Source organism: Xiphophorus couchianus, chromosome 18 (genome assembly GCF_001444195.1).
Source record: "Xiphophorus couchianus chromosome 18, X_couchianus-1.0, whole genome shotgun sequence".
Lineage (NCBI taxonomy): Eukaryota > Metazoa > Chordata > Actinopteri > Cyprinodontiformes > Poeciliidae > Xiphophorus > Xiphophorus couchianus.
Genome location: NC_040245.1, coordinates 14,537,293 through 14,562,083, shown reverse-complemented (window position 1 = coordinate 14,562,083; position 24,791 = coordinate 14,537,293). Strand labels below are relative to the sequence as shown.

General features: G+C 36.6%; 1 protein-coding gene across 5 annotated transcripts; it reads right to left on the bottom strand.

Moving 5' to 3' along the window:
- Window positions 1–867: 867 nt before the first annotated feature.
- igsf5b (immunoglobulin superfamily, member 5b) lies at window positions 868–24,691 on the bottom strand. 5 transcript variants are annotated; one of them, XR_003593229.1, is made up of 12 exons: window positions 24,146–24,676; window positions 21,344–21,439; window positions 20,829–21,146; window positions 15,974–16,101; window positions 12,330–12,492; window positions 10,379–10,510; window positions 6,388–6,412; window positions 5,681–5,769; window positions 4,488–4,552; window positions 3,120–3,439; window positions 1,427–1,631; window positions 868–1,038 (listed from the first exon to the last, which is right to left on the bottom strand). XR_003593229.1 is itself a non-coding variant. In XM_027999766.1 (10 exons), exons 2-10 carry the CDS (start codon window positions 21,390–21,392, stop codon window positions 3,329–3,331), a joined length of 1,065 nt encoding a protein of 354 aa, XP_027855567.1. In that variant the 5' UTR covers window positions 21,393–21,439; window positions 24,146–24,688; the 3' UTR covers window positions 2,812–3,328. The 5 variants fall into 5 exon arrangements, 4 of the variants coding, with proteins under 4 accessions (XP_027855567.1, XP_027855566.1, XP_027855568.1 ...); XM_027999766.1 differs by lacking the exons at window positions 868–1,038; window positions 1,427–1,631 and having other exon boundaries at window positions 2,812–3,439; window positions 15,989–16,101; window positions 24,146–24,688; XM_027999765.1 differs by lacking the exons at window positions 868–1,038; window positions 1,427–1,631 and having other exon boundaries at window positions 2,812–3,439.
- Between the last annotated feature and the right edge of the window lie 100 nt (window positions 24,692–24,791).

The window sequence follows — 24,791 nt, the reverse complement described above, 5'->3', positions numbered from 1 at the left end:
CACTGTTTGTGTTATCAACATGAGCATAATGAACAAGTATGACAATTCGTTGTATGAGTATTCACAGCTAAAAATAGCCGCAACCAAAAGCCCTCCTTGATGTTGTTTTATATATGACTAATGAGAAGAATGACTTCTCTTTCCTAGCCTTGTTCTTTAAAATGGTGAGCCAGATTTCTGTGAGTGTGCGGCTTTGACGTGCTCTGTTCTCCTAGCAGCACTTCAGTACTCGGATTGCTAATGGAGCCTGGCGAACAGGAAGTAGGAAGAAAAGCATAACAAGCCACTGGAGACATCACGCTGCCCTCCAGAGAGCCATTAAGCAAAGTTTCCACTTGTTTTATTCATAGGGTAAAAAAAAAAAAAAAGCGACAGCAGTGACTTCTTGCTAATTGCATATGGAACACTGTAAAGGTAGCTGAGGAGATGCACTTTAGCAGCACACTTTTCTTCTTCATTCCCAGTGGTTGAAAAGGGAAAAGCCTTTCCTGTGATGCATGCAAGGAGGATGTAGCCACCTCCTTAACAATCAGGCTGCCCCTGCACTCTAAAGTTAGCATGCTGATGTAAGAGTGTGGTTGCCAGAGAAGCAACTGAAAATGTGCTGCACAGCAATATCATGCAAGAAAGAGATCAGCGTTTACCAGACAAGAAGATGGCTGCTGTTATGAGAAGTGAAAGGTTAGAACCTTATAAGGTTCTCAGTCCCTAGCCAGGATCACTTGATGAGCGTTTAAGTTACATAAATACACTTGGTGGAGTGTAATTGCGACCAATGGAAGTCTCCATGTAAGCCTCAAGAGAAGACAAGGTCAAAACAGTAAATGTGGGCCATGTAATATACATCTTATTTAACCACTGCAAGTGTCAGGCATGCTAAGAAAACTTTATTTATTTAACAGCCTGTTGTCTCAGTGCCAGGCGTTTGGTGCGAGAAAACAGACGATGAAAGCATGGCTGCGGGAGAGAGGGGACAAACGCTTTCTTCACGTTCACTGGCAAGATGTGATTTCCAAACTAAGGATCTGTGTCAGCCATCTGGTGATGGAAATCACATCACTGGCAAGATGTGATTTCCAAACTAAGGATCTGTGTCAGCCATCTGGTGATGGAAAGGAGCAGAGAACAATGTCAGCGTGCTACTTTCAATAATGCAGACATGCATGCTGTCACTACAAAGCTGACAACTGAAGAGGAAGTTTTCCAAAACGGAAGTTTTCTTGTATAACAATAAATTAATATGTAAATATTCATTCTTCAATACTATGACCAAGAATTCCCATTGTCTCATTTATGTTCCTTTTTACTAAAAGTGTTGTTATTATAGGCTTGTTAATGACTTACATCAAAACCAACACATAGGCCCATGGCACCAATCCCAGATGAGAGATCTACACTCAACCACCACTTCATTAGATCCACTTACTCAATTGGTTGTCAACACAATAGTGAATCCATATTTAGGCATCTATTCGTGGTGACAACAACTTCCAGAAATTCAAACAGTGCATCACAATCGAGGAAGAAAGGCGATGTAAGTGACTCTCAGTGTGACATGGTTGTTGGCACGTGACAGGCTAATCTGAGTATTCTCTAAGCTGTTGATCTGATGGGATTTTATAGAGAATGATCTGAAAAACAGAAAACATCCAGTTAACGGCAGTCATGTGGATAAAAATGTTATGTTGGTATGTCACAAATATGTTGACCAATTAAAGGTGCAAGTTGAAGTAGATCAAAAATTCACAGTTCAAGAAATAATAAGAGTGAACTCAAACCAGAGTTGCCCATACATTGCACTAAACCATTTAATTAAATGAATTTTATTTTTTTATTCACTAAAAAATAAACTCTGCAGTTGTTCCTTTGCACTTGTGGCTGATAAATGCTTATCACTCACAATTGTCTTTTAAAATCTTGGAGAATCATTCAATAAATATCAAATGTTATAATGCAATAAAATTTTTGATGACATTATAGAATGAACTATGTTATTAACTTGAAATTGTTTCATTTGCAGTTGATATGGTTTCTGAAATGTGATACAAAAACTCATGGCCAGCAAGACAATTAAAGTGCCAGACACACTACATTCCCCCGCAGATTCATATCTCCATCTCTACCAAGCCATTCCTCTTTATTCCCAACTATTAAGAAATGCAAATGCTTGAACAATCACCATACACAGAGATAAATCTGGAATTACTTGCATCGCCACAACAGGACTGTCAGAGCAGCACAGATCAAAATGTCAATTTTCTCTCTGGCTTTTTGCTCCTGAGTTAAACAATCAACTGGAACATGTAACTGAAGAACAGGCGTAGGTTTAATAAAAGAGTACAAATGATAAAATTTAGGCATTAAATGCTTTCCATCTGGCCTTTTAAGTCTCCTCAGAATCCATTTAGCTGTAAATGTTTCCACTTATCAGAATTTAAAAAACAATCCTTTTGAATCCTTTTTAGTACAACATTTGACATGAGGTATTAAAGTTCTCAGACATTCTGCAGGACTTTCAAATATTTATTTTTCTGTAGAACAACCTCTGTCAAAACATCCCTGATGAGTCAACACTGATATGAACATATTTATATAACAAAAATGTTCTATGAATGATGAATCACTTTACCCTGCATGGATAATTCAAAAATGAGCAGAGAGTAACAGAGCTGGCAAAATAATTATTTATTGAAGAACAGCAAGTTTAATGTCATTTTATCCTTGTGCTTTAAAAAAATATAAAACACTACAAGTGTGTTACAAAGAACATAAGATAGCTGTTGTTGTTGTTAATTTTATTGCCGAGTGCTTTCACACGGACGTGCCGGTTAAACTGTAAATAATGTAAAAACAAAACATCAATACTTAGTATTGCAATATTCAATAAACACAAACTTAAACATTGATTTAGGAGCTAGGCTTGCCTGGACTAACGGGTTACAAGGCAAAGTTTACTCTTAGAACACTTCGTAATATAACAAACATCGGCATTCAAATATCACAGTGCAGCAAACACAGCTAGCATTGGGCTAATTAGCTCTAGCAAATTCAGCAAGCTCACGCTTAGAACAGATAACAAAACTCATCTCCCCACAGCTTACAGCATTAATATAACTCACCACGTTAGACAACACTCATGGACGCCAGTAAGATGTGATTTTATGGTAGATTCAGCTTGTTAGCTTCAGCTAACGGTAGTCTCAGGCCTGCCGTAAGTTTCTTCTCTTCTTTCACCTCCCCTCCCATACCAATGCAAAGCAACTACAGAGCCCCCTAGCGGAATGGGAGGAGTGAATCCAATATAGTGAATAATACAAAATAAAAGTGTTTAAACAGTGGTAATTCTTCTGACATTGCTACATGTGTTGTCTTCTTGAAACTCTGTGTTTCGGCCCTCAGTGTCCAAAGAGAAGCTGCTGGAGCGTACAACATCAGGGACCTGGTGAAACACATCAGGTTTAGAGTTATATCGACCAACCGCCTGCAAACTTGTATTCTTTAGAATACATACACATTGGATAAGTAAATAAAAACTAGGATTTAAGATCTGGAGGTTCCCTGGAAACAAACTGAGCCCCACATTGTCGGGAGCCAGAATGTAATTGAAGTATCACAGCTTCAGCACGGTTCTGAGATCATGAGAGCTCACGCAGAGCTGCTCCATGTAAGAGGTAGCTGGGAGAAGAAGCCTTATCTCATCTGTAGTTTCAACATATTTCACTTGCACCACATTCTTGTGAACAATAAACACTCATAAACATGAGTCACAGTTCAGCTGTGTAAGGACCTTAGTTTGTAATTCAGGTTCTTGCGTCTCCTCTTAATTTGTAAATGACAACTTTTCTTTATTCATCAGGATATTAAGTAAAGACCACATCAAGAGGTCTGTGCTGTCTAATCTGTTGTAGTTTAAGGCAGAAGCTGTAACTAATCATCTAAACAAAATCCTGAGGAGGGTTGGTTCTCTTATGATCAATATTGATGACCTGAATTTACTGTGACTTTGTTTTAAAGTAATTAAAATACTGCAATGAGTGAGTGCTATTTACCATGACAACTTCAGCTTTTAATTTATGCCCATTTTCCATTATTAATGTGAGTTTTTAAATGAATAAGAATCTCACTATCTGCTCTGATTAGATGTTAATAAAACGGTTAAAAGTGGCTGCAGATCATATGTGACAGATTATAAACTGGACCTGTTTGTCTTGTCAATTGCCTTCAGGAGACATTTAAACTGAACTGAATGATTGCCACATAGTTTTTTTGTCTATTTCAAATGAACGTTATTGACTTTATATCACTTAAATAATGGCTGTGTGATGAGAGACGCATTTCCTCATGTGTTGGCAGGTTGACACAGCTACAGAATAGCTAACTGACTCAATTTTTCATTTTTAGTTGGTCACTTCCTCGTCCTCTGTCTGTTTCAGTATTTGTGTAGCTGTCTGGCTCATTTCAAACTACCTTTACCTCCTGTCTCTTACCTTGAGGAAGGTGTCAAAACTCATCTGGCTACGAGTTCCGATGATAATCTCACTGCTGTCCACATCTGCAGATTGAAAAACAATTTCGTTTTCCTAGACTGTTCCTGTAAACAACTGCAGTGCCCCTCACTCTAGATTCAAGGTAGAAAGCCTTTGTTCAGAGATATCAAGGGCACCACAAGCTTGTAAAACATAATTTGTCTGTTGCTAAACAAATTTTATTTTTGCTTGTTTGCATAGGCAAATAAGCAAAAACAGTGCTGAATTACAATTCCTTCTCAAAGACGACTTTTTGTCTCCGACACATGAAAAGAGGTACATTTTGGGGGGAATTTGCTGTATGTGTAAAGCCACGTCATTAGTAGTTTGTTGCTAGAAACAAAAATTAGGAATGAACATATGACGAGAGGAAATAAATATTTAAAAAGAACCACAAACCTTTTTTATTAGTTTGGCCCAAGCTTGTTAAGAAGCTGCAGTGTAAAACTGCCATGTGAGGGATGAAAATGTTATGTTATTTCTGTAAATCTAGGACACTGCATTGTCAGGACTCAACAGGGGAAGGAAGGTCTCAAAAGTAGCCAGAATGAGTGATGCTGCAGTGGTTCATCAGCTTACATGACACGCCGCAGAACTGTGGAGGTGCATGACTGTCCCAGCGTACGTCTTAGAGCAAAGGCCTTGCTTTTCTTGTTTAGCAAGACTATTTACTCAGTGAATGAAGATTTTCTGAACTAATGATGGTTTAGCTCTAATGTAAAATCAATGAAGTTTTTTTTTATCATATTCTGCTTTTTTGAGATGAACCTGAACTGTTGTCATACTGGCTATTGGCTCATTTCAAATTAACATCTCATGTTTCTTTTGTATTTAGTGTGTCACAAACTTCACAAACAGCAACTTTACAAACACTATTAAAGCAAAGTAGCTTATCCCCTGCATTAAAAATGCACCAGACTGAAAATTAGCTGTACTTGTTTAAGTTATCTTTTTTGTCAACGAATAAGGTAATACAGAATATTCTGATAGGACAGAGAGCAGAGATATTCCAAAAGTGATAAATAAAAAGCACACTTAGTGCTGCTCAGTACCACCAGAGGTGGGGACTCGATGGAATAATTACTAAAAAAAAAACATATTCAAAATTAATAATTTATGTACCAAAATTGATGAGCTGTTTTGCACTTTCTCACCGGTTGTGCTCTCGCTGGAAAACCCCTGGTTGACATTCCCTCCTGTCGCCTCAGCAACTGAACTTTCCCAAAACCCCGATTGGTCGGACCTGCAAAAACCCATAGAGGACGGTCCAATGAAAGAGATAACCTTTAGCTGAGAAACAGCAGAGTCACATTGTCAGAAGCCAGGCGGCTGTGAACAGACAATTTCTACTCCCACAAAGAAGTAGTATATCAGAGAGCTCCTGTATTGTTCTCAGCATAAAGTGCATTGACAGATAAAAAATGAGCACCATCATAATTTTTTTACTCAGCTTTATTAGAGCCAGCTAAAGTTCCTCAACTATGGCTGTGCATTTAATTTAAGTGAAAAATGCTGACAAATAAAATGCTTAATGCACTAGCATTAGTGTTGACAATAATAGTCTTAATGAAGTTGTTATAAATTATAAAGACTATCTAAAGAATGTCATTTCAAATTCATGTCTTTAATTTTCTTTCATAAGGAGGATCAATAAGACCCTTTTGATTCTCAAACACTGGCTTAGACAATGATTCATGCTGAGTCTTCACATTAGCTTAAATATAAATGAACTGCAAGAGAAGATGTTGCATGTGTTTGATTAATGAAAGCTCAACATCTTTGTAGGAAAGTAATTTTCTTCAAATCATTGTTAAAATGTGTTGTATATAGTGAAGCAAAATAAATAACTTTTAAGACTTACCTTAATACCTCTTGTGGTTTTTTTTCTGAAAAGTAAAAATATATACATATGACCAAATTTAATAATATGAGTTATTAGGCACTATTATGCATAGAACAACTCAACTTGCTCATTTCATCCACAGTACAACAATAAGAAAGCTGTAAATGACCTGCTGTTTATTTGCTTTGGGCCCTGCACTGATATTATTGCTTCCAGTTGGTTTGTAATGCAGCAGTAAAAGCTGCTGCTGCGCATTTATGAGTTTTGTAACAAGACTTTGCAGGTTGTATTTGCCAACAGTGCCCATGGTCATGGCAAAAGGGCTGCAATATTATCCAGCTGCAGATGAATCTTGCCTCGAGAGAGAGAGATCTAAATTCTCTCCTTTTATTGAAGGAGAAACCCACCTATCATTGCTATTTAAATCAAACCTGTCATCAGATAAATTGTTGTTTTATATTCATTCTTCTTTCTCGGTCATTTTAAAGCACACATTACACCTCAGTGAGAGGGATTACACAAAGTAGTGTTTTGTATTCTGGAAGCAAGCTGGATCCTTTGACACATGAAACGTCCAATGAATTTCATTTAAATTACTAAGGGGATATTCCTTCAAAGTTTCAAGACTAGACCAAGAACAGCAGTAATGGAGGCATGAGATGGTTTAGGTACTGAAAGGTCACACCTGCTTTAGGATAATCCCTCAGGCCCAAACCAGAGCCACGTTTAGCAGTGGTCCAGAATTTGTGCAGGAGATTACAATGACTTAAATTGTCTGAATTTATTTTTCTTATCCCACAGAAATATGCATCCTTCCCTCTTCCAGAACAAGAATCCCAGCCTGTATCACCTCTAAGCCTTAATTATGTTAAATGGAAATATCCTTAATGATATGATATTAAGACTGATTGTTGTATTATGAGAGTGCGGGAGGTATTACCATTCATGTGAAAACAAAAAAAGCCACAAAACTGCCCTTGAGTCATAACCACAGTCATAAAAAACTGATCAAAGACTTATCTAATCTATTCGAGAATATCAGCACACTTTAGGCATGGCCTCTCCAAGAAGAGCTTTTTACACTGTTTTTTGTGGGGTTTCAACAATGATCATCTTCAGTAATGTAAAGAAGATAAATTGCTTGTTATGGAGAAGAAGTTATGTTACTGTGGGGAAGGCAAGAGTGCATCCTTACCAAGCAGACCAAGTAAGGATGCACAGAGAAGTGTTGTGTTTGGAGACAGAGGTTGTTTTCCACTCATCTTTGTTTCTTGGAGAACATTGTGAATGGTTTTCAATTACAAAAATATAGATACAGTACACATACAGTCAGAAATTAGAGACTGCAGTGTGTTTTTGACAGGCTCCACAGCGTTGTTTCTGAATCCAGTGGGACAAAATAGCTGGCTGACAGATAACATCCTATCATCCAGAAGAAAAATAATTGGGTTTCCCTGTGGCATTTATATCATGATGGTAGGATGAACATCCAAGTTAAAACCTGTAGAGGAAGTAATGTAGACTACCATCCACTGGCAAGCACAACGGATTTTTGCCACGGAAACTGAACACACATTGGAGGACAAACGCTGCTGACCTAGGAGTCAAGCTCATTGGTCAGGAATGACACCCCACCACCCATACCCTCTCAGTGGTAGTTTTTACATAAATGGTGCCGTGGGAAAGTCCCTCTGCACATTTTGTGCACTACAAAGTGTGGCATTTACTACCCATTCACCGCCTACGCAAATGAGAAAAGGAAAACTTGTTTGGCAACTGAAAAATTATGTTTTTTATGAGCTTGTGATGCCCTTAGCACCTACCGCCCTGGACAGCAATATCTCACATATCAAAAACAAGCACCGAGTCCCCCACTGTTAGGCTGTTGGGGGCAGTATTATGTGTTTTCCACATATTGCCGATGCAGCTCCATCTCAAATGTTGTTTGCTCTCCTACATTTAAAGGAAGATTCTTCTCTATCAACATCTTCTGAACAAGGAAATTTCTGTCTTGTTGTACTAAATATCTTTTTCTACAAAAGTGAAATTACTTCCATTGTTGCCATTTATTTAAATATTACGTAATTCATGGTTGTGTCTTTTTAAACAGACTGTGATAAATTTAGTCAAAATGAGCTAAGAACAAAGTCACAGACCAATTAATTATTCCGTAAGAAATTATTCCATATGAAGATATGCTATGGTAAGAGGCAGGGAATAAGTCAGGGCTCACTTTGCAAATGATGACATCCAGAGTTCCCAGAATTAACCCCTGCATACATGGAGAAAATGTGCAGCCTTCATGCAGAAAGACCCCAGGTAGAAATTCAAATACCAGGATCTCCTGGCTGCAAGGCAACATCAGCTCTTGAATATAGCTTTGAAATGTGTTCTGGTGTTTAATGCTTATGTGGCTACTGGTGTTAGTTAGGCCTCAACAATAAATCAATAACAACTTACTGTATATCACAATAGGAACATGATTAATATCAATAAATAATATCTCTGATAGAATATTCAATAATTTCACAGGACTCCAATCCAGAACTGCTCAGCATGCTGGGGGACGTGGGCATAGGAAAACTTCCAGCCGCTCAACCTCTCACAGCCAGGTAAACAAGGTTGATGGCATCAACTCACTCAGTCTCTGGTTACCTAGCAACAACTTGTGGTGTAATTTGCGCAGCAGCTTCATGTTTCACCAATGAGCCTCATAACTGTTTATTAATAAACAACAACGGCATGGAGTGAAAACTGTGGCTAAAACAGGAAAGGAGTGCTTCAGATATTTGAAAAGAATAACTATTCAATAAATATAAATATTGACTGAAATGAAACACATATATGATGCATTTTTCAGCCATATCATCCAACCCTACCACCAGTTATTCCAGTAATTGCTCATTTTTCCCTTGAACCTAAGCTAACTTGTGGTCTGGATTAGAGACCACAAGTTTATATTCAAAGATGAATATGTCCTAGTTACAAGTCATTTCTTCATGTGCTTTATCACAGTAATTAAAGTACAAATCCAATAAGACAAATATAATGTATTTAGTTCATTCTGGTAGACATTGTTTTGGCTTTAGGTGAAGGAGCTGATCCATATTTTCATCATCAATATTAGCAGCAAAACTAAATAACATGTTTTCTATGATGTTTAATGTCCAGCATAATCTGTGTGCTCTCTATGCACTGCAGCTATGTGTTACAGTAGATTGTGTCCATTCAAATATAATGAGTCATCCAGCAGAAACCAGCAGTGATCTCACGTTCCCAAAGGCACACTACATTTTTGTCCAACTTGTCAACAGCAGCAATCCTGTTTGCCTGCAGACTGATAACCTGTCCAAGGTTGCTACCGTCCCACACAGAGTAAAATCAGGACAATGAGTCTTTGTTTTGCTGCAACTGCAACATGCAAAAGTTTGGGAACTTCCAGAATCCTAAAACCGGTTTTAGTGATGGTGCCATTGGTTTTTTTGTTTTTATTTCTGAGTTTTTGCTGTTGTTGTTGTGTTGGATGTTTATTTTTCATGTTGTTCAGAAGACTGGGAAAACACTGCCAAATTAAATTTAATCAAATACAAATGACACCTCCCGCTCTCCCTCCAAAAATTACAATTATTTCTCTAAATCGTCAGTGTCATCATGACTTATACCTCAATTCTTCAAAAAGATTACATTATAACTAACAATTTCAAATTGTATCCTTTCTCCCTACCAGCTTTCTATCTTATTTATTGTTCAACACCTCCAAAACCCCCTTTAGCCTTTTTATTTGCCCCTTATTGGTGTGTACACTGTTCTGTTTACAGCTGATGTTCTGCTTTTGTCAGAAAAGATTCAGAATGCCCTTGTTGAAGGCTACTACAGGGCTGTCCCAGCATGCAGCCAGCCACCTCTATGCTTTATTATACTTTAATCACAGTTTCTGAGCTGGAAAATTGTGGTCCGAGCGGGGCGTTTGTTCACTTAGAGCAATTTCGGGAAGGACAAAAGTGCCTACTTGCTTTTCTGCTATGCCTGTAGCAGAGGACAGTGCAGATGGAGAGCAGCACAAGCAGCAGAAGAGCAGCGAGAGACGCAGTTACTGCCACAAAGATTGTGCAGTCATCCTCTTCCTCCAACACCTCAGCGACTGAAGAGAGAAGGTCACATTTTTGCTTCATTACAGTGTTGAAGTAGTGGGAAAGCTCTGCAATATTCAGACACACAGCAGAGAAATCAGAGAAAGATTTGGATTTTAGACATGAGGGCGTTTTAGACATGAGAAAAACGATGAAAATAGATTTTAAAAAGACTTTTCAAAGCTGTGGCCCTTTCAGCTGTTTTCAACCTGTAAACAGCCATGATTCAAGCTCATGCTGTTTCAGTTTCGTAACCCTTTCTTTTCTCTACTCTTCTTTTATAACAGGTGCACTCTGTGATGATTCACTTGCTTCCCAAAACAGAATGGGAATGAAAAATGTAACAGATTAAAACCAAAACACAAGGACAGAAAATATCTGAAAAAATAGAAATTCAAGATATGAATTTAATACATGTATTGAATTCATATGTCATTAGTTAAGCATATCTACCACAACTGACGAGTATCATAGAGGGTAAAATGGAGTTTTGAATGAAGTAGGTTGACTAAGAACTGTTCAGTAACTAAACTTGGATGTTTTTAGGATCAACCGTTTATCCTCGAAGATATAATTTATTTAGTTGTGTTTGTTTTTAATTTGTGGGATTGTGTTAAGAATTATCGTTATTCAGTTTAGCGATAATTCGTTGAGCACTTATAATCATCTTTATAGAAATAAGGGTTAACCATTTCTGTTTTCTCCTTTAAAGAAATACATTGACAATGGAGGGCTCAAATTAAAAGCTAACTTAGCATGTTAAATAAGGTAAATGTAAAACCTTTAATGCAGTTTCAGTGAACATCATATAAAATATTTTAAAACCATAACATTATAACTTGAGAAACTTTGTATTGATAATTTTATTCTATTTATCTACTTTGTTCCTCAGATCTGATCCCAAAATACAACAACAATTGGTCAAATTTTAGAATAAAACTATATTTGTATGAGAAGAGCACAGCTGTATGAATTGGTTTAAACAGAGAGATAATTAGTGGTAACAGAGGCTGATAAAAGTTTCAGCTTTGACTGCAGAGATATTTTTAGTAGCCAGAATAGTTTATTAGGAACATTCTTTACATTCCTTCACTTCTACTTTATTTACTACAGTAAAAACAGATTGGCAGGGTACAAATCAAACCCTTATAGCAGACTTTTACTTTTTGATCTATGCTGAAGTATTGGGTGTATTTTTACGAAAAGAGCATGTTAAGCATTTTGGATCAGTGGAAATTTTTTTGTGTTTTAGTCATCTCTGTTGAAGCTTGCATACAGCTCAAAGTTTATACAGATTTTGAACTATGATCATTTTTAAATGGGTTTTTGCCTCTGACCACCTGTGGAGGCCAAAGTAAGATTATAGGGTTTTATTTGTTTGTGTTACTTTTTAAAAATAAATAGGTTTATATTTGGGGTCACTGGATCATTAACTTTGAAAATATCAGACAGGTAAAAGGTAGTCAATTTAATTAAAATTTAATTGAAGTTGCACTTTTACTTACTGTAGTTTTCAGACCATAAACACTTTGAAACAATGTGAGTATAAAAATAAGTTGTTCACATTTAATATTTTTGTTTTTATTTGCACCTCTGCTGATGCCGATAACAGATGTCAATGCCCGCATTCAAGGCTAAGGAAGACTTCGTGGCAGAGCAGTTTTACACTCCACAGTGGAAATGCACACACTGATAAACAGATCAAACTCCAGAAATTGAATCCTCCTCCCCACAACACAACTTAAAAAAACATTCTCATCTAAACCTTTACCATAGGGACAACAAATCTCTTAAGATGCAGAAAAAATGTTTTTAAAAGCTTCTTCTCACCCACTGTTAGGTTGACGCTGCTCTCCAGAGGGTTTTTGAGGGCAGACACTGAGACCAGACAGCCAACCACAGAGCTCCTCCCGGCCTGGATGCTAAGGTTGCTGGAGACAGCGAAGAGATTCTCCTTCTCCTCTGTGCTGATGTTGTATTCGTCCCGACTCACCTGAACCCCGTCAACCAGAAAGACAGATATTTATCAAAGCGACTGCAACTCATCAAAACCTTTTTAATATCTAAACTAATTTAACTGCAAGTGGCCCAGACAGATCTGTGAAGCTTTTAAGCACACATCTGTTTGACATACAGCCAAAGAAATACATTGTTTTATAAATTTTTTTACAAAAAAGCCCTTTGACACAATGTCAAAAGTCTTTACTTTGAAGAACCATTTTTTTTACTGCAAATTACAGCTGTAAATATGTTAGAGTGTGTTCCTCGAATATGTTTGAAGACTAAAATTTTATCCATTCCAGATCAGATTTGTGTAGTGCAGGACTAGTGGTCGTCCACACAACAGATTTTCCCACCTGAGCTACTGACTGCTGCAGCTTCTCCAGAGTTATTGCTGAGAATAATGTTAATGCTGCTTCTCTAATTAATGTTCTACTGGTTCAATATGTCAGATTTAGATGGACAGATGATTTGCGGATGTGTTGTGCACTTTCCATTATTAGACCAAGAATTCAGGAGAGCTCTGTGAAATTCTCTAAGCTTGTAATATGGTTTTATAAGTAGACCTTGCTTTTACCTTTCCCACGTTTATACCCAGGTTCTTTCTGTTTTATTCGTCCTCATCATGCTGTTTCTTCACTAATCCTCTCTAACAAACCTCTTATCTTCACAGAGCAGCAGAAAACTGAGATTAAGTTACAGTTTGACTCTTTTTACTAATTAGGTGACTTCTGAAGGAAATATAGGGTTTAAGCATAAAAACACCAGATATTCTTTTCTTTTTGTATCATAATTATCTGCTACTTTATCTTGGACTATGACATAAAACTTTAATGAAATATGATAACATTTTCGGTTCAAGAAATATTAGTATTTTTGCAAGCTAGGTTTTTCATAAAGCTCTAAGGGATTTTATAGTAGATCTTCTGTTAGAGGACCCACAGTTCATGAAAAAACAATTATTTGTGTCTATTTGTAGCACAAGTAACACTGCCTAATCACATGAAAGCATTTTATTTAAAAACATGTCTGCATATAAAACATGAAAAAGCAAATCTGCTCCCTTCAGATGTAGGCTTTATACTAATATTGCAATAATCTGCCTTTACTTTAAAGTGACACATGTATATCAGAATATTTTGACTCAAATAAATATTTTTGGAGTATTTCATATATTTACTGAAAAAATATAAGCAATTAGATAATAGACAATGATTTTCTGTTGTGTGATTTGTCAAATCAATTAAGGAGATTAATTTTCACAGCTAATCCTAGGTATGTACTGTATCCTCTACATGCAAATATCAAATGAGAATAAATTAATTTTAGCACGTTTTTGCAAAAAACATAAAAACATGTCTAGTTTGTAAAAAAAAAAAAAAAAGCAGAAACCTGCAGAGGTAAGGTAACAGCTTGGAGCAGGTTGTGGTCATTCTGTCATTAAAAGTTGACCTCCATTTTAATAATCAGTTCACTGAATAATTTAGGAAAATGGTTCAGGTAGGATAAATTGATCAGTAACCAAAAAATAATTATAGTGGAATAGATGCTCAATCAAATCAGCTTTTTAATCCCCTAAAAGCGGTTAACTGAGAAGCACTTTTCCTAAAATAGTCACATTCTCTGTAGAAATGATTACAGCGCCATACAAAAGTCTCCAGTCCCTTTCAATCTTTTCCCACATCTGTCATTTTATAAACACAAATTCAAATGATTTTTTTGTGGAAACAACACAAAGTAGCACAACTTCCATTGAAGTGGATGGAAAATCCAACTTTTTGAATGAATAGATTTTCTTAATGCACTGGAACTGTAAATATTTGGGAATGTACTAAAAGTGTACAAAAAAACATATTCTCAGTGGAAGTCAATGGCAGAGAAAAAGGCCAAATGGGCTCAGATTGCTCTGTTTAGTTCAAAGTCCAATTTAAAGGCTCGTGTTAGAAATAACATTCAGTATCAAAGTTTGCAGGAGAAACTGACCACAAACTCAGAGGATTACCACATCTTGACATCTCTTAAATCTCAAGATGAACTGATGAGATGAATTTCCACCTCTATGAAAATGATTCCACAGAGTGCAGAAAAGAAACCACTGGTGGCTACAGCATGTAAGTAATTCCTGGGACTTGCCTGAATGCCGGTGAAGGTAGAATGCTGGCATTTTTGATGATTTATTTCTTGCTAACATTCACAGGGAGAGTCCAGAGCATTCTCTTTCTTCAGGTTCAGACACATAAATCAAGACTCATCTCATTCAGACCATAGTCCAGTCCACTTACTGAAAGCTTAATGCAGTGATATATAATGCATTAAAAGAAAGTCTACCTTCGCAGCAGCTTTTACTCTCTCTCTCTCTCTCTCTGAACTACTGCAGGGATGTAGCAAGTCTGGAGTACATTAAATGGACTGATCAGGATTGTTTAAGAAAATTTATGTTTAAAGGCAATAAAAAATTAATACTTTACCTGTAGTATTTAATTTTCATTGCATCTTCATTTAGTGTAAATCAGATTAGTTGGTGCTAAAAGCTGAAATTAACAGCCCATCTGACAGTGTCCAAGACCAAAGCAGATTTTTTTTTATCTTAAGACATTTTAAGTCTCAAAAATATCTCAGCAGTTTATGGTGACGATATTTGATTAACCTTTAGGCTGATTTTATTTTTGCTTTGGGCATTTATTTACAAAGAAAGTGATGATTATTTATATGGAAAGCTAAGGTGTTCCACCACCACCAATCTTCAAGTGTGAAACATGTAATGAGCACAGCATGCGCTAGGCTAAAGTTAGCTAGTTTCCTCTCTGTTTTGATATGACTCCCTGATAGTTTGGCTCTTAACATGTTTTTGTGTGTGTGTGTGTGGTCCCAATTAATCACACACAAAAAAACTTGTTGAAATAGTTGTTCTCCAGTTTACAAAACAAAGTACTTTGCTTTGAAGCATTATGCTGCACGGCATTACAGTCCACACGTCTGTTGGACTTGAGGCAAACCTGCCCTAAAAGAAAGCTGTAGCGTGGGTTTGGATTTACTTTTTCTTTGGCTATGATTTAGATCTGAGAATTATTGGTTCAAATTTAAGGGTTCATATAACAGTGAGTGCTTTAGCCACAAGTCATTTTTGAGAATTGAGTTGTTTTAAAACAGTAGCAGTGTGCTTTGGTCTCTGACAAATTGTTAGTTTCAGACTCATCTGCAATAATCTGAATTTAAACTAAATAAATGCAAAAAAAAACTGATCCAATGTATTTTTGGTAAAAGGCCTGATCTTGTACATCACTTTATTTAGTTCAAAGGATCCGAAAGCACTTTAAACTGCATTCAGTCTTTCAATAATGTATGTTTTTTTAAGTTAACACATTATTTTATGCTTAACTATGGTACACTAAATGCAGCAAAAACATTCTTATGATGAATGAATGTATAACCAGCAGCAAACTAAGTAAATGATATACGTATTGGGTATTTACCTTTTTGTCATGTACCTGCCATTGAAGAGTGGGTTCAGGGTACCATCCCGCTGCTTGGCACTGAAACAGGACCAACTCCCCTTTAAATGCCAACCGGTTCTCTCCGAAGACCTTCACATTGCCCTTTTCTGCAGGAGGAAAAAAAAATACGTGTACTCACATGCTTGAATTAAGTACCGTTATTTTTTTGTGCTCTTTGTATTTACAAATATATTCCATATTTTTTGTTAAAACATTCTTGACATAAGCTGAGAATTTGCTTGGCCTGATCCTTTACAAAAGATGGATTCCTGAGTGGCTGTTCTGGTCTCTGATTCTCACTTGGCTGATGAATGCCTCTCCCTCTATTCCCCTTCATCTCCTTCTCTGGCAGCCAGATGAGCTACAGATGAGGTACTGAGCTCCCTGAGAGACACAGTATCACTGTGAAGTCAGATGCCTGGTAAAATGAAGGACTGTTGATGCAACAGTTAATTCCTATTGACAGATAGATAATTGGAGATGCTTTGGTAGTTTGTCTATGCTTAATGACAAGCCTGTATTGATTAATCCTCAGATGTTTTGTACAAATCATTGCTGTGCTTTTTATGCCACATGCTTTCATTTGATGGGTTGATTTTTTTGTCATGGATGTTGTATCTGATGTGTGGACCGACTGATTCAGATCGGGCAACTGTAGTTGTTGTGGAACTGCAGTCTAATTGGCACCACATGATGGAAGGATCTGGATGATTTCTAATGACTGATGTGCCCAAACAAAAAAAAGTGGTGCGTGAATCTGATGCATCTAATACTCTGAGAATTCAAAAATGAGTGCATCTACAATGCTTGATAAAGACACCTTGATATTTATCACTTTTACTCCAGGAATATCCTGTATTTAGCTCCATCTATCTTCCCATTATCTCTGACCATCTTCCCTGTATTTCTGTTAAAGGAAAGCATCCTCACAGCATGATGCTGCCACCACAATGGCGTATTCAGGATGAGACAGCATTAAATTAAAAAGTGCTCCGAAGAACAATTGTAAATGACATTACAGAAAAGCATTGTTGTGATGGCAGCAGGATTTTCTTAAAGAGACAGTGGCCCAATTTCAAGGCGTCAAATTGTGAAGTCAATTTTCTCTCAAGTTGTCTTTGATATACAGCATTTTTATGACAGCTGGAAGTAATATAATTATTTGATTGTGCTATAAAATGGCACTATGTGGCTGGAAAATACATAATAACACCCCTTTAAATTAACTGTGCAGATCACCTACTCTCCACACACTTGCTTGGGTCTATCTACCATACCTCTACAAGTCATATTACCTTGGAGAGGTTCTATTTTCTCTGATTTATACCAGAGATCTGCTGCTTGTAGTCAACAGCATATGCGGTCATATTGATCTGCTCAAGTGAGGAGTTTGTGTTGATGTACTGCATTTGTGATTGAGTGAGCAACCAGACACAGCAGCCAGTGTGCAGACACTTTTACATAATATTCAAACAGAACAATTAAAGCAGAGAGTGGTGGAGGAGAGTACACAGAGTCAATTGGCCTCGCTGTAAATTTGTGGCTCAACTCGCTCTGTATATTTGAGTCCGCAGTAAACAAATCAAGAGCAAAGTTGCTGACTGTTAACTTGCAGTGCCAGCATGTGCGATTAATTCAAAGGACATGTCAAACCATAGCGATCTTCTGTATCAAGACCCGGGAGGGGGCTGATTCACCATACACTACTGTTAATGGCTGCACGTGTCAGTGGGGATTTGTGGCACTGGCTCTTTTCATAATATATTGGAAGCAGTGGGTCATTGGGTTTTTCTTGACTCAGTGCAGTGGATGATTCCATGCTTTTCCCCTCCCCCTGAGCACTCATTTTAAATGCAGTTACTGTAAATGAAAATATGGTTAATAATAAAAGGACAACAGGTCCAAACAAACCCTGCAGATTCAAGTATCCAGTCAACTCTTAACTTGATGTAGCCAGTGGTTTCTGTGGCACTCCTTTGAAAGATTAACATATAATCAGTTTCAATGCTTCCTACAAAGTAAACATAAATGGCTTAATTGACTTTTTGTAAAGTAAACAGTTATTGATCCTGCAGCAGACAGTAATAGCATCCGTAATTGTTATGGATGCTAAAAACAAGAATAAAAACCAAATGTAAACTCATGAAAAATAAATCTACTTTCATTTATTTAAAATGAATACATTGTATGACTTATGAATCAGTTAAGAACATAATGAAGAAAAAAGTGATTCCAATCAATAAACTTTAACTAAGCCAATATTCAAACAATCTTGTAGTATATTTTGTCATTATTGTGAATTTCAGAGAGTAAATCTTTAAGAGATAACAAGAAAATAATTTCTAACCAAGTTATAATTTGATTGTGAAAAACATCAATATCAGCAATAAACACTGACACTTTGGTTTCTGGTGATTTTACTCTACACCATTTCCTATGTTTATAGTTTATGTCATTTCCTGCCTGAAAAATTGCAAAACAGTCCCCAAACCAGGATGTTTTTTACCATGCATCTATTTACACCTATCAGGAGGACATTTTAAAGCACTTAGGAGAAAAACTTTTCTCTATTCTACTCATAGCAAAGTCATTGTAAGAAAATATTTTTAACTTTTTGTTGTTTTGTGTCACAATCTGAGAAATTTTAAAAGTACTAAATAACCCAAACAGAAATGCAACACAGTATGAAGTTTTCATAAAATAGTGTACATGAAGCTAAACATGAGATTTGAGCATTTTTTTCACTAATTATCATCATAAAATGAAAAAAAACTAACTACAAGGAGAAATGAATCTCTTTGCATTGGTCTAGCTGCATGAGATGGAAATGGTTTGTTTATGGATATAAAATGAATGGACAGGTTGAAGTGGAAATGCTTATGTACAAAATGGGGCCACAACATGAAGAACATGTTACTTTTCCTAGAGTCTGCCTAAACATTCAAGGAGCTGTGTTCTGTGCTTTTTATGTCTAAACATTTTGCTGGGGTTGTCGCCTCTATTTATGGTCACTAAAGACTTAAAAGTAGGATGAGAAAAAGTATAAAATTCCTGAAATTTGCTAAATGAAATAGCAAATAGCATCTGCAAATAGCAAATTTGCTATTTGCTATATGAAAAACGAAAGCCTTATCTTGTTCTCAGCTCCTATCCAGTATGTAGAAGTGTTTCCAATAAGTAGGAGCATGATAAATGAGAGATTCTCCCACAAGTCAAGATTATACTGCAGCACTCTTCAGCTTCTGAATGCAAGAGAACTAGCAGTCCTCATCAACTCTTGAATCTTAAATTATCTCACAACCTCTGGCTCAACGTTTGTATAAGATCCACAAAATGAGGAGGAGAGAGGAGATTGGCTGCAGGTGCAGGCTGTAAATCCTGCTCTGCTGCCTCATTCGACTGGCATGGAGTCTATCCATTTCCAGCTTGTATTTATAACGGCAGTCCAATCAATTCCCTGCCCCCACTCACACTGCCATTAAACCGTTGTCACAGAAACCATCAAACATGTCCGGCAAACTTCCTTCCACCACACTGGCCCTAATAATTCCCTCCACACTCTATTATTATTGATCCTATGCATGCATGTTCAGTTGCCTTCACAGAAAACGAAAAGCTTCCAAGCTTCATCATTAGTAAAAGAAAGGGACTTAAGAAGTGCAGGTTGAATGCTGTGCCCCTCCTTTTGTCTTTTATTGAAGCAGGGGATGTGTGGGCGGGCAGAATGAAAGCTGCTGCACAACTTCTGCTGTGTCCTTTCTTTTACCTCTGTTTTTACCCGTGCTGCTTTCTGCTTCATCAAGGTTAAATTCAGTGTGTTTCTGCACTCTCTCACATGGAGTCTTTTTTTTTTCTTTAGAGACAACTTGCCATCTGCTTGTTTTCTTTGGCTGGATTGTGTGTGTGCAAGTGCAGGGGTGTGTTTGTGCACACACTTTTGTTTGCCAGAATATCCTTGGGAGATCCAAAAAAGAAACCCTTAAATTTTCTGCAGCATAAAGATAGCGATGCACTGAATAAACATTAACCGTCCAGATTTGCAGTGGGTATGAAAGTGTTCGTGCTCCTTGAAGTTGTTCACATTTCATCATGTTGCAACCACAAAAATCATTGGGTTTTAGAGGGATTTTCTGTGATCAACCAATAAAAAATGGTGTACAACTGTGAAGAGGAAGGAAAATGATAAGCAGTTTACAGAATTTATGCAAACATAAGGAGTAAAATAAGACTAGAAATTGGCTCTTTAACATACATGCAACCCATTTTGTGTAATGGTAAGCTACAACTACACACACTATCCTTATGGTTAAATATGATGGTGGCAGCATCATGCTGTGGGGATGGTTTTAGTCAGCAGTAAAAGGGAACCAGGTTGGAGCTAGTGTGGGAATTTGGATGGAGCTTAAATCTAGATAATCCTGCTAAGAGGTAGAAGAAAACTTAAGACGGAGCAAAATTTAACTTTGAACAAGGACAACCCTTAACATACAACCAGATCTACATAAATAATAATAAAAAAAACAGATTTGTGTTATAAATCTACGTGCCAAACTAAATCCAATTGAGAATTCATGATCAGGCTGAAAGTTGATGTTCACACATTCTTTCCATCCAGACTTTTTTTTTTATCCGAAAGAAAATAAAGTGTAATTTTTACATTTCCAATTCACACTTATGTGCTACTTGGTGTTGGTTGAAAATGTTACTAACACTGATTCTGATATGAAATCTTTCTATATTTTGAAAAATAAACAAATGCTTAAAATCCTACCAGAGTGTGACATTTAATTGCTTCGATCCTGACGCAAACATGCACACAGATGTATGTGCTCACCTTGAACAAACAGCTCTGCTGTCCTTCTATCAATGAGCTGCAGATCACAAGCAACTTGTCCTTGGTTGCTCCTCTCTGTGTGTCTCAGGATAAACTCCCAGCATTCTGTATTTGATTTGGAACATTTTACAGCCGTCATGTTCGGGTTGACAGTAGGTAAAACACCATTCAGCTTGTCGATGGTTAGTACTGGTCTATTTCCTAGCAGCCATGTCATAACAGTCCAAGCAGTATTGGAGGTGCTGCACCTAAATTTGGCCTCGTCTCCTCCAACAACCGTCAGGCTCGCAGGAGTCAGCTTCATCTGTGTTCTGGCAACTAAAGACATGATCAAGATCATCAGTTATACATCGTATATCTAAAACACTTAAAGATATTAAAAGGATCTAAAATTTTACAAAAAATTAACTGATGTCGTGCTTTGCGTTGAACGGAAAAGTCGGCTATATCATCATTAACCGACTTCTGTGGAGAACCTGTAACTAATCAAGAAGAAGTGTTTGCCTGGACCTTACCTTCAGTCCACCATGAAAGAACAAGCACTAACAGAGGAAGAATCTCCATATTTAATATGTCAGTCCAGCCAGTCAACTATTGTATGGCAGAAAAGCCTTTAAAAAGAAAAAACAGTCATTAATTATATGCACCACATTCACATATTTATCATCTGTTGTTGTTTTTCTTTGGCGAGGGTCATGAGGCATCTGTCTTTTAAATCTTTTGACTTACTTCATGTTGTCAGAAAGCATCTATTTATCTGATTTCTTTATTCTCATTTTAACAAGAGGGGCAAATATATTTTACAATGGACCGGGTTGGTTTGGACAGCTATTTTCGTTAATAAATAAATTCATCATTTGAAAACTTTCTTTGTATTCATTCAGGTTATAGTTGTCTGACATTCAGTTTTCTTTTTATCTGCAACATTTCAAGTGTGACAAAAAAAAAGAGAAAAACTGCAGAAAACTGTAATGGGGTATGCAGTTTTTTGTGTTTTGTTGGGTATAATCTCATAGATTGTCTCAATAAAAGTTACAGAGTGATGAAATCTGGTGCAAAAATTTGCAGAAGCCCCAATCCATTCCATAGTATTTAGCTCAGGCATACATCTTTTTCTGAGATGAGAAGCATCGTAAGATTAAGTAGGAAAAGAAAACATGACAAAATATCTGTCAGACCAGGCCATTGATAGTCCCACCAATAACTATCAGATTAAATTTTAATCAAGTTTCCACATTATGTTCTTCATAATAATGAAAATTAAATATATTTAGCTTTTCTTTTTTTTTGCGCTCGTGTTTTGGAGTCAGAGGAGTTATAAAACAATCACCACCAGAGGCTTGAGCCATCAAAAATGCCCTTAAAATGACTGAATGCCTCCTTGACAGCCCAGTCTTTCTTGCCTAACTTGTTTACATCTGCAGGAAGTGTATTTGCATAATGCCTCTACAGTAGCTGAGTCTGGCACAGTCGCAAACAAACAAAGAGCAGCTGCTTCACACTCCACTGTTTATAACTAATCTGTACCAGCAGGGCTTTCGTGAAAGAAGTCTCGGTGCTCTTATACATGAAAGCAACATCAGGGACTAGCAGCACCATTACAGACCCTTCAAATCTCTACTCATTTCATCAGTATCTGCTGGAACACAACAGTGCACTCGACTTCCAACATCTAGCTCTGATACACCTGTCCAGAGTGACTAAATATGGCAGAGAAGAATAGATTCAGCTTATGCTTTCAGTTTTTTACCATAAGCATTTATTTTAATATTTTTGGATTCAAAACCTGTGCTTCACTTAAAAACAAAACCTTTTTAAAACATTTTTACAGCATGTACCTTTTTAAAAATTGTTCAACAATCATGCATGGATTGTTGTATTACTGGCCACCGTATTACTGGCCACTTTGGCAGTGGAAAGTGTTTTGCAATTTGAAAATTATGATGACTTCTTTAGGAATATTGTTTAAGCTTTTTGAAATTGTACCTGTCTGCAGTCGGATTCTTTATGAGTCATTTTGAGATGCTCTCTTTCAATAAAGATATCCTACCTTAGGGTTAAAAATGCATTATTAAGAGATTTACTTTGCAGCACACACTGCTTGAGCTTTAAATCTCTTCAACACTTTGTTTAAACCTTTTTTTTAAATTGTGTCTGAAGAAAACTGTACGACGGGTGTTTTTGTATAATGCATGAAATCGCGGCGGCAATGTGAAACTCCAGAGTAATTTCCATACTCATTATCATAACTCTAAACACCTTATTTCAGCACATCTGAGGTTTCCATGCTGTGGTTACATTTTTACTGCGGAATAAATGTGAATAACATCTGAAGCTCGGCTGATTTAAATACAAAAGGTTAAGAAGTGGGGATTTCTGCAGATAGCATCCATTAGATCTAATGCAAACCTGATGATGCACAGGTTTCATGAAATTTATAAGCTTACCCACTTGGGAGATTGAGTAGAATATAAGAATAAAAAAATGCCCTTTTCGTTTTGCTGTTGAGCTGGACATCAGATTTTTAGATAATCCAATATGAATGCTCTTAAAGCTCCACATTAGAGAATTTGGTTGCAGGTCTTTCATGGATCAAATCCCGATTGAATACATTGAATTGGTTACAAAAAATAAAAAATATTTGAATTACAGACATGGTGAACAAGTGATGTAGCATGCTAAGACATTAGCACATTAATATAAAACATTTATTTGTTCTTTATTGGGGACAGGCTGTAAGCAAATCTGAACTGCATTTATGTTAAGTATAGAAATATGTTTCATTTTGTCTTGTATGACTTGCCTTACAAAATGTTACTTTATAATTATTTTAAATATTGCAAAATTGCTCTTTTACAAATGTATGGAACTGTAAGAACAATAAATCATCTTGTTTCCTAAAAGAATATTATGTGAAACCTGAGAAACTTTTCTGCATTCTTTGCTGCATTTTTCTCACCGTTTGATAAGCAAGTTATCAAGCGGTGAGAAAACTTGCCGGAAAAGATGCAAACAATCTTTTCCAGCAGAAAAGATAGTTTGTATTGTTTGCATCTTTTCCTGTGAAATTACTTCACAAGTGTTATGTTGTATGTTGTAACTATAACAACCTGCAGCTGATATATTTACTTTAAATTCAAGTCAGTGTATTACCACAAATTGAAAAATGTACCATTTAACTAAAACAAAATCATCAAACTCTATCACGGTCCCATGCCTGACATATGTGTTTCTAAGTTATTTCTAATTTACATATTAATAATAAAATGAAAGTATATTGAACAATAATCGTCCATAAACTCTGCTTCTTTTCTTACCTCAGTCTGGTGTTCCTGTGCATAAACACACAAAGTGGATGCATATTAACCATGCTGTTTCTTCTTCATACCCAGTGTTCGGTAATCTCACCCAAAACTGTTCTGTTAAACATTACTGAGCTTTGGGAACTTTGTCCCATGACACACACAAACTCACACACACATAGCGACTCTGTAAACACAATCCACTGATAGTACTTGATTTGTGAGTTGATTTACATGTTTGGGTAAAACGTCTACCAAAAGATACATTTTTCAACTTTGCTATGGTAGGTGTTTCCTTGGAGCCCAGACTTATCAGGGGTTCAATTTAGCACCTAATAATAAACATGTGGATCATATTTTTTCATTTGTTCTGTTAGGAATATGTAAATGAGATGGCTGAGATGCTGTCTGTACATTTTTTTTTTGTCTAAAGTAGCTTAAAAAACTAAACAAATGTTTAAAACATTAAAGCATTTGTAACAGGATGTTTGGGACAATGCTGATGTTGTGGATCATTACAATGCATATTTCTGTGACTGTTTTTATATGCTTTTATTTAATTACAGGGAATATGTTTTGTTCATTCACTTATCTTCCATACCACCACTAAGCCTGTGCAGGGACACAGCAGGGGAGCACTTGCCAATCACCAGCGATCAAC